Genomic DNA, 11,268 nt, shown 5'->3' with positions numbered 1-11,268 from the left:
GCCATTAATAATCCTACATTGTCCGAGTACCTAATAAAAGATCTGCCAAAAGATCTTTGCAATAAACGTACCTTCTTTCGGCAACTAAATGCCACAAAACTCCTATCAAACAAAATACACTCTTGCAAAGTTCTTTCTCACGGTATCGCTCACTTGCGACTTTTTAACTCCATAAAAGCAGAAGACATCGAGAAAAGTATCCATAAAGCCACAGGCCAAACTATGGTTACGGTCCACAGCCGTAACAAAAACTCAAATTCCAGCAACAGAGAACCTACTTACCTCTTCTGCATAACAGGAATCGATGTGGACTATACAGAGGACAAAATCACTACCTTGCTTGCCGAACAGGAATTCCCAGTCGAAAAACTATGGAGAGTTAAATCTTTCAGACTCGGCAGGGATTCCAAGGTGGTCAAGGTAGTGACAAAATCTCTCGATAAGTACACCACTGCACTGAGCCGAGGCATTACTCTAGACGGAGAAATCTATAATGTCGAACTTCCTCACAGCTCCGATCCAACAATACCTACTCCCAAATATTGCAGCAAATGCTGCACAAACGGACATTCCATCGACGAATGCCCTCAAAAAGCATTCGTCTGCCCTCACTGCGGCGGCAATCACAAGTCTAGTGCCTGCACCAAACAGCAAGAGTCAAAATGCCCTAATTGCAGTGGTGAACACACTGCCTATTCTAACAAGTGCCCACAGAGACACACAATCCCTACCGTACCACACGAGGTACAGCCACTTTCGATCGAAAGATCATTCCCTCCCTTCGATCTACCAACAGAAACCAAAAACATCCTGTCGATCCAGACTGCTTTGCTGCTGAATCTGTTGCCTGAACTTCGTGAGCATATCGCAGCCATCACGGCTAACCTGATTAGCCAAGTCTATGACCACTCCACAGTGGTACATGGACGCGGAAGCTGGGCACGGAGAAGTTGGTTTTTTTGCGGTTTCCCAACTTCATTGCACAATTATACCTGTTCGTCCCCAGAAAATAGCCGCAACTATTTTCAACACTCGAACGCACACTGTCCACGCTGCGCTCAAAACCTCCTGACCGCCGACGAGGGACGCAGGCTTGCCTGTCGTTGTACAATGGTTTATAGGGAGCTAGGTCGAGAGCAAAGCACGGACAGTACACGTAAACGTCAATGGAACCAACATCAACTCCATCAAACTTTCTTCTCTGTTGTCTTGTAGTCTTCTGGACAACACCGTCCGGCATAACTCAGGAACACCACACTTGGCCCAGTGCGTTTTTCGGACTGTTTGCTTTGACTACCATTTTTCTCTCTTCGATGTACAACACAATCATATTCACTACAAACCCTGAAGAGGACAAAATCCTAAACGGGGACACTCATTGTAAGCATTTCCACAAAGCATTTTCAATCTTTACACGCAAATCTACACATTGAGTATATATTCCAATTAAATTATTGTGGCAGCATTAGTTAAACACAATGTTTTTAAAACTTTTTTGCCGCCTAGTACTTTTTCGATAAGCCAGTGTTTATCGAGATATTTTGAATATTTGTCGAATCCACCACATATTTGTATATGGTTAAGTACCATTATAGAGACTTGTTAATAATCTGAAAATTTATTTATAACTTACATTTTTAGGTATATTATTTTGAAAAAGAAGCCACATCTCGATAAAAGGTAACTTATCAAAAAAAGACTAAGAGGCAAAAAAGTTTTAAAAACACTGTGTTTAACTAATGGTATCACAATAATATTTTAATTGGAACTTACACAAACATTCGGGCGGTTTAAAGGAATAAAATCCCCATAAAATTTTTATCTAAATATATTAAAAAAGAAGCCGCATCTCGATAAAAACTGGCTTATCGAAAAAATACTAGGCGGCAAAAAAGTTTTAAAAATGTTGTGTTTAACTAATGGTATCACAATAATGAATTAATTGGAACGTACACAAAAGTTTGAGGGGGTTTAAAGGAACAAAACCCCCATAAAATTTTTATGGGGTGGACAAATTTCACTATAATGTTGTTTTATAAATTTTCCTGTCATAAGAATGATACATGTCCACTTTCAATAAAAAATCTGTAATAGTTTTCGATATATTGAAAAAAAATCGATTTTCGTTTTGTAACTTCAAAGAGCTGTAACTTTTTTATGAGCACATTTGTACTAAGGTAAGTTAGGTTCAATCGAACTATTTTTGACCCCAGAATGTGTGGTATAATTTATGACCAATGTTTTCGGGACACCCTGTATATCGTTAAATCTTCATATCTCAAGTACGAGAAATGATGATAACGTTCTTTTGTTGTTTGTGCAATATCATTTTGCCTAACTCAGACCAAATTATACTAGTTTTCCGATGCTAAACTGCTTTTGTTTACACAGTTTCAGTTGTTTTTACAAAACGAGTTTTGTGTATGTTCGACAAAATTTAAGAAATCTGAGAGCCTTAAGTTCGACAGAAGCCTCATGTATAACTGTTTTAACAAGGATTTTAAGAACAGCAACTTTTCTAAGTACCTGGAAGGATTAAAACGATACAGTCCTTTTCATGAGCATTTTTCAGTGCGTCACAGTTTTTCTATTTCTTTCTAACGCATTAAATTGTATGTGACAGAAAAAAGGCACGTCTGTGATTACATACATTTATAACATTTATTCTAGTTGTCGATAGATGGCGCTATAATCGAATAAAAAATTATTTACGAATTATATAATATATCTACGAATATAATCTGTACAATTTATAAGACTATACAAATCAAAAAAAATACCATTTTATAAATGCAATCAACACAATTGATTTGTTTTTATGCCAAATTGCAAATAAAATGTGACAACTGTCAGATTTAACTAAAATGTCATGTTAGAATAAATGCCATAAATGTGTATTATCACGGACTTACCTTTTTTTCTTTTCATTATTTCATCATTCCTTATCATTTGTGACGCACTGAAAAATGCTCATGAAAAGGACTTTACCAGAAAAATACGTCAACCTGATCAAAATGTTTTATGAAGACTACCAAGCAAAAATAGATCATAATAGAAGGATAACAGAAAACGTAAAAATAGAAACAGGCGTCAAGCAGGGACGCATATTTGCATTAATTATGGACTGGATAATGAGGAAAGTGGAATATGGAAAAACTGGATTAACATAGAATATGACAAGTAAACTGGAAGATTTAGAATTCACGGATGATGTAGGTTTACTGACAGAAAATAAACATCAGATGGAGAACACATTGAAAAACCTATCAAACACAGCTAACAAAGTAGGATTAAAATTAAACATGAAGAAAACGGAAATACTCAGGGTCGAAGAAGAAAATGACAAAATTAAGTTGGACGAGAAAGAAGTCAAAGATGTAGTAAATTGCACATATCTACTAGCAGTTGTACAGAAAGATGATGGAACAAAATCAGACGTCCAAAACAGAATATTTCAAGCTCAATGGGCCTTTAACTCACTATCTAAAATTTGGGGTTCGAGTAGGATAACAAGAAACACGAAAATTAGAATTTTTAACAGCTGTGTAAAAAGTGTATTACTCTACGGTGCTGAAACGTGGAAAAACGATAAACAAGATATAGGTACGGTACAAAGGTTTATAAACAAATCTCTAAGAAGAATATACTGGTCACAGAACATTACAATCACCGAATTATGGGAGAAAACAAGGCAAGAACCCATTCTTGAATCTATAATGAGAAGAAAATGCGTCACACGCTTAGGAAAGATTCAAACAATGTAACGAAACAAGGACTTAAATACGAGCCATTGGGTAAACGAAAAAAGAGGAGGCCAGGCAATACTTGAAAGAGGAAAGACTACGAATAAGTAGGACTAAGCTGGGGAGAAGTAAAAAATAAAGCTAAAAATAGAAAGAACTGGAAAGCCAAAGTGTGCTCTTTTCGTTGAAAAAAAAAATCGTTGAAAAGGACACACTTTGGCTTTCATTATCAGCTGCTAACCCACTGACCCTCACTATTGGCATGTGGAAGGCACTTATGGAATAAAATTATTTCTGTCCTTGTTTTAAATTTTTTAAAAAAACGCTAAGACCCGTCCATTTTTAAATATAAATATACGCTTTTTAAACCTAAATTTGAACAGACAGGGTGATTCACGCAAGTCTAGCATAGTCAATAAGCTTTATTTTTAATGGAACACCCTATATATTTTTATATTTTTAAAAGCTGCGTAACAAATTGATTTCATCGAACCATATCGTGTATGGTGTAATTTGAATAATACAGGGTGAAATTTTGAATTTACAGTGTGTGGAAACCACTTATGGAATAAAATTGTTTGTGTCCTTATTTTAGAAAATTATAAAAAACGCTGGGATACGTCAACTTTTAAATTCAAATATGCGCTACTTAAACATAAATTTAAATATACAGGGCGATTCACGTAAGTCTAGCATAGTCCACGATCTTTAAGTTTAATGAAACACACTGTAGATTTTTATGTTTTTAGAATCTGCTGAACGCTAAACCACGTCACATCAAAAAAGTGTATTATGTATGGCCTATTATGAATAATACAAGATGAAAATTTGAAATTAATTATTTATCATACTTTAAATAATGGTATTATTTTTAAATTAGGTAAATAAAGACATACATTTTCTAAACTAAGTATAAATCTACTGGGCTTTGTATTTACGGTCTTAAATACATAATTTCAAAATTTCACCTTGTATTATTCATAATGAACCGTACATAATACACTTTTTTTAGATGATGTTGTGAAGTAGCTTCTAAGAACATAAAAATATACAGGGTGCTCCAATAAAACTAAAGATCATGGACTATGCTGTACTTGCGTGAATCACCCTGTATATTTAAATTTATGTTTGTAAAGGGTCCATTTGAATTTAAAAGTTGACGTGTGTCAGTATTTTTTACAATTTTCTAAAATAAGGACACAAACAATTTTATTCCATAAGTGGTTTCCATACTTTATAACTTCAAAATTTCACCCTGTATTATTCATAATATACCCTACATGATATGGTTTGTTTAAATCAGGTTGTTAAGCATCTTTTAAAAACAAAAATATACCAGGTGCTCCATTAAAAATAAAGCTTATGGACTCTGCTGGATTTGCATGAATCACTCTGTACATTTAAATTTATTCATTAAACTTAAAAAGCGTATATTTATATTTAAAAATGGACGGGTCTTAGCGTTTTTTTAAAAAATTTAAAACAAGGACAGAAATAATTTTACTCCATAAGTGCCTTCCACATGCCAATAGTGAGGGTCAGTGGGTTAGCAGCTGATAATGAAAGCCAAAGTGTGTCCTTTTCAACGATTTTTTTTTCAACGAAAAGAGCACACTTTGGCTTTCCAGTTCTTTCTATTTTTAGCTTTATTTTTTACTTCTCCCCAGCTTAGTCCTACTTATTCGTAGTCTTTCCTCTTTCAAGTATTGCCTGGCCTCCTCTTTTTTCGTTTACCCAATGGCTCGTATTTAAGTCCTTGTTTCGTTACATTGTTTGAATCTTTCCTAAGCGTGTGACGCATTTTCTTGAGTTGGTTGTTAACCTCTCACCTGATCACAACCTTGTGCTAATTCCGAGCAAGGATGACATACATCCACATGTGATACATTTTTAATCTTAATACATCGACTTATTGTCGATTACTATACAGCTCATAATGTAGCAATAATGTTATTTTGAGGTTTTACACCTATTCAAGTGGCTAGTTTCAATTACTTGTACACTGGACGTTTACACTGAGGATGGTCAGTTTGACCCAAAACGTTTTGTACAACCTCTCCCTTGTGGATGAATTTTAAAAATTTTTTTAATAAATTTATAATATACCTATATACAACAGAAGTGTTTACTTCATTCTACGTTGTCTTAACAAAGGTATACAGCCAACTACAGGGTTTACCCTTGTAAAGTTTTATTTAAATTTATGTTTATAAAGTGCACATTTTTATTTAAAAATCGACGGGTCTCAGCGTATTTTATAATTTTTTGGAACAAGGGCAGAAATAATTTTATTCCATAAGTGCCTTCCACACTGTTATGTTTCTGTATAGTGTGTAAAATCTTGTCGTTTAACGTTGTGGTTTTGTTACGTTGGGTTATGTTAATATAGACAAGACGAAAACAGCGGGTTCGTTTGAAAAAATATTCCGATGAAATTGTTTTGAATCACATTCGTAAGACATCCCAGAATAAGGTTCAAGAAGTCGCCCACGCGAAAAGTGGTCCAAATTGTTTTAAATAAATTGCAAAAATCAATATTTTCAGCCCGGACAAATTTTTTTTAGGTTTTTTGGGCCATTCTGGACAAAAAGGTATCGTGTAATTTTTCACTAAAATTGATCGTTGTCGAGTTATAAGCAAGTCAAAATTTGAAAAACGCCAAAAATGTCCATTTTTAAGACTTAATAGCTCGGTTAAAAATTATTATTATGAAAGTCAGAAAGTGACTAAATCAAAGTTTAAAGCCCTCCTTACATGATCCTGAAGAAATTTGTGTCATTAATTTATTACTAAGCTGTTATTTTTAATTATTAACAATGAGCGGTAAGATTGTATTGACGCGGCTGTAAATGTGAGTGCGTGTAAGATGCACCATTGGACTGTCGGAATGGCATCTCATTCGCATTCACCATTGACGGCCGCCTAATACGTGCATGGCGCTCATTATCGCTCATTATTATTACTTAAAAATAACAGCTTATTAATAAAATAATGTCAAAAGTTATTAAGTAAGCCTTGAAAACCGCCATTTCTCGTTTTTTTCAATTTTCAATTGCTTATAACTCGAAAACAACCAACTTTAGAGAAAAATTATAAGATACCTTTTTTGTCCAACATGGTCCAAAAATTTAAAAAAAAATTGTCCTGGCCGAAAATATTGATTTTTGCAATTTGATTAAAAAAATTGTTTAAAAAAATTTGGACCACTTTTCGCGTGGGCGGCTTCTTGAACCTTATTCTGGGATGTCTCACGAATGTGATTATGCAAAAAAATCTCATGGGAATATTTTTTCCAACGAACCCGCCGTTTTCGTCTTGTCTAATACAGTTTATTTCTTTAGTAACGTCTGATACAATTCACTTACTTGTAATTTGAAGACGGAGTTGAGTCGTTTTTCTTTGAGAATTTCGCCTGCTGAATGGTCCACCCACGACCGAGATCCATATAAGAGAGTAATTGGTAAGTTTTGTCTGAGCTGGTCGATCCGTCTAACCATTGGATTTTTCGCCCATCCAAAATCGGCCATCATGGCGTGATATGCGCCTTCGCCACTAAAAGATAATAAATATTTATTCTCCCATTTCTATCTGTCTTTAGGTACTTGATTTTCTCCATTTTTTACACTTATATCTCTTAACATACGAGGCCTTTTAATTATTTTCCATTTTATATAAGTAATATGATTTATTTTCTCTAAAGCCTATCATTAATAGGGAACTTACACATTTTTTATTACATAATAATGTTCAGTGTTGTTTAAAAATAAGGTTTTCAAAATGTCACGCCTCAAAAACTCATAATAACTTAGAAGTACAAGTTTAAAATCTCCTGTGTATTTAAACTATTTCAAACGACCCAAAAAGCGCGCGAACACTTGTGACGTCACATCATTATATTTTATAATGACATTTATCGTATGTCATTGTAATAATATATACTTGGAGTTTGATACAGTTTATGAAGTAAAGGAAAGAACTATCAAAATATTTGTAAAACTGAGTGTCAGAACGAATGTCAAACCTAATGAATTAATGGCAAGGACTTCAAATACTACAATGATAGGACGTCCAATGAGTGCGCGTTTTGGGCTGCCTGCTATAATTTGAATTTTCTCTCGATTTTAATCGTCTTTAGGGGCCAAATGAATGACAATTTTTTTTCTCTTTGATATATGTTTTAAATTAAGTTCTGTTGTGATTTATAGCATTTTTTTCGAATTTAAAATTTTATGCAAGTTTCCTATTTTTGATTCACCGCGTATATAGTCTCCTCTACCGATAAAATTATGATTCTCGATGATGGCACGTACAAATACACAGCAAACACATTGATACATTAAGTTGATAAACGATTAATTTCTTAATATAGGTCAAAAAAATTATTTGAATGAAATTATTTTGTAAATACATGTTGAGTACGGATAAAAAACGCTAATATTACATGGGTTATGTAAATAGGTTACGCAAATACTTCACGACATAATTATTATAAAGTTAAATTATGTTTTTAAATCAAACGTAGTATTTTTTGAATACAATAATTGATATACAGGTCAAAAAAAATTGAGTCTGTCAATAAATATTTTCTGTTTGTATACATCGAAAATAGGCAGAAATTCCATCAATAATAAATAAAGTTTTCTTTTGTACCTTTAAATATAATGAAATTTACTGTTTTATTTGGGAAATAAAGCTACAATTCTGGTTTGAAATTAATTTATTGACGTTTCGACTTCCACTTCGGAAGTCGTTATCGAAATACAACATATATTACTAAATTAAACAAATTTTGTTTATGTTGCTTGGTAAAAAAATTCTTCTAATAATTTAATTTAATCTTGACACATAGATATTGACAATTCAGACATATATTACCCATTTTAAAGTAGACAACTTTAAAATGATATTGTTAATATTTATGAGTTGCCTTCCTGATACGACGTTATTGGAAGAAGTTCATTCGATTGCATGAAATCAACTTTAATTCAAAAATATCCGGCAGAAAAAATCACAACATGTGATTTGTCTTTAAAAAGACAACCACATGCAATGATGACAGTAAAATTCTCGTGTTAGTGATTCCATAGTAAATCAGGAGGAAAAACCTAGATACTATCCCGACATTGTAAGTATTTGGTCTAATATTTAGTTTACTCTCAAAATTAACATAAAAAATCAAGAAAAAACCGTTTACTCTCAAAATTAACACCAAACTTTGATTTTATACTTGTGTATGTTATTTTAAAATATAAATGATGTATCCTCGATATGTTATTGATTTACTAATCGTGGTATTTTCGTTCTATTGATTCCCTCTTTTAATATAGGTAATCACATCCTACTGCATTCTGCCGAGGAATTTATTTTTTTGACCTTAAATTTAAAGTTTTTTTTTTGTATTCTTCTTTGTGTTTTTGGGTTTTATAATGCCGTATTATAATTAAAGGTAATAAAAAAATTTAATCAAAAATTTGTTTGCTTTTAATAATTACGCTAAGAAATAAAGCTTTTTCATAAAATTTGAATTTTCGTTGTGGTAAGTACAGTTATATTAAAAAAAAAGGGTACAAGTATTAGAAAGGGAAGTTAACGTCATCCTATTTGTGTACAACCGGCTGGGATTTTTGGAGGTTATCAAATGTCATAAGTGATCAAGAATGCAACTCATAGACGTCAAAGACGTTTAATTTGATAGAAGGTTTAACGTTACGTACAATAAAAAATTAATATGCCTCGTCATTTAAGTGAGATTGAAAAGGCTCAAATAATTACGAAAATGGAAGAAGGATGGTCAATTCGTGCGCTAGCAAATTTCTATAATAGAAATTTGAAAACAATCTTCAGAATTAAGCAACGATGGGTCCAACAACAATCATTAAAAAGAAAAGTTGGTTCAGGGCGTTCCAAAGTATCCACTCCTCAACAAGATGCTGTTTTAGTTCAATTCTTAAGAGATAATCCATTTGCGACGTCGAAGGATTCAAGGATTCATACGGGATTTCCTGGTGCCCAACCTAATGTAAGCAGAAGGATCATAGACCAGGGCGCATCTGTAAAAATATTAGTACATTTGGACGTTGAGAGGTGACTCAAATTTTTTTGCAGAAATTGCTTGAAAATAAATCAAATAATAATATTTGAGTTATCCTCCCTCTCAAAAAGGTCCGGAACATTGTTTAAATAATCAAAATGTCAAAAAATTAAGGAAAAATTCGATTTTTTTCTTGGTTTTTGATTATAACTTTAAAAGTATTCATTTTCGAGAAAAGTTGTACTGACATAAAAGTTGTGTAATTAAATTTCCTACAATATAGAATTGGTTAAAAATTTAAGAAATAGTCACCCTTGTTGCAAAATAGCAATAATTGTGAAAAAAACATACAAAAACAAGTATTCGCATTTTACGTTTTTTAACCATTTATGCTTCACTTAGGCCCTTCATATTTCACCCTGAAAAATTTCATGATACAGTAAAACAATACTGTAAATTTCATTAAGATCGGTTCAATAGATTTTGCAATCCAGCTTTCGTAAAAAAAATGCATTTTTTCAAAATGTTACAGGACTGAAAATAAAGCAGATAGCAAGTTGAAAATTTTTTTGCATATAGAAGTGTACTGTACCTTTCATTTGCAATTTTGCAAAATTAAAATCGCTTAACACCACGGCGTCAGGAATTTTTTTAAATAAACATTAATTATTGGTGCTACGCACAGGACAGCGGATAGGTTGCTCTGATTGGGCATTCCAATGACCTTTGATAATGATTGATACATTTTAATTTTTATGACATTTCGATATAAATAAATAAACTTGTATAATGCAAAATAAAAACACATACTCTATCCTTTGAAATGACACTTTTATTAGCAAAAACTTTCTTTGTTCATATGTTTTAACTTAGAGAATAAAAGTTTATTATTTTTAAACATATGCAATTGTTTAAATAATATTTCACAAACAATAATAAAATTAGTTTGATTTTTGTGGAATTAAAAAATTAAAATACAACAAAATATAGAGTAAGAAAATAATATATTAGATAAAGATTGGAAGAAATTTTGGTGGAAATCAACCTGTGTGAATCGAACACCGCTGTCCTGCGCGTAGCACCAAAAATTATTGTTTATTTCAAAAATTTTCTGACGCCGTGGTAATTAATGGATTTTAATTTTGAAAATTGCAAATGAAAGGTACAGTACACTTCTATAAGCAAAAAAAAATTCAACTTGCTATCTGCTTTATTTTCAGTCCTGTAACATTTTGAAAAAATGAATTTTTTTGCGAAAGCTGTATTGCAAAATTTATTTTGCAAAATCTATTGAACCGATCTTAATGAAATTTACAGTATTGTTTTACTGTATCGTAAAGTTTTTCTGGGTGAAATATGAAGGTCCTAAGTGTAGCATAAATAGTTGAAAAACGTAAAATGCAAATACTTGTTTTTGTATGGTTTTTTCGCAATCATTGCTATTTTGCAACTAGGGTGACTATTTTTTAAAGTTTTAACCAATTCTATATTGTA

The 11,268-nt window shown here is 32.4% G+C and overlaps 1 protein-coding gene across 3 annotated transcripts in view; it reads right to left on the bottom strand.

Moving 5' to 3' along the window:
- Nucleotides 1-11,268, bottom strand: part of LOC126890802 (1-acylglycerol-3-phosphate O-acyltransferase ABHD5) — a 114,415-nt gene that overhangs the window by 7,849 nt on the left and 95,298 nt on the right. For all 3 annotated transcript variants that reach the window (XM_050659994.1, XM_050659992.1, XM_050659993.1), the window contains exon 6: nucleotides 7,109-7,295. In XM_050659994.1, the coding sequence (XP_050515951.1) occupies nucleotides 7,109-7,295 (187 nt within the window). The remainder of the gene's footprint in view (nucleotides 1-7,108; nucleotides 7,296-11,268) is intronic.

This window comes from Diabrotica virgifera, chromosome 8 (genome assembly GCF_917563875.1).
Source record: "Diabrotica virgifera virgifera chromosome 8, PGI_DIABVI_V3a".
Lineage (NCBI taxonomy): Eukaryota > Metazoa > Arthropoda > Insecta > Coleoptera > Chrysomelidae > Diabrotica > Diabrotica virgifera.
The sequence above is the reverse complement of the archived record's forward strand: the minus strand, read 5'-3'. Positions and strand labels throughout refer to the sequence as shown.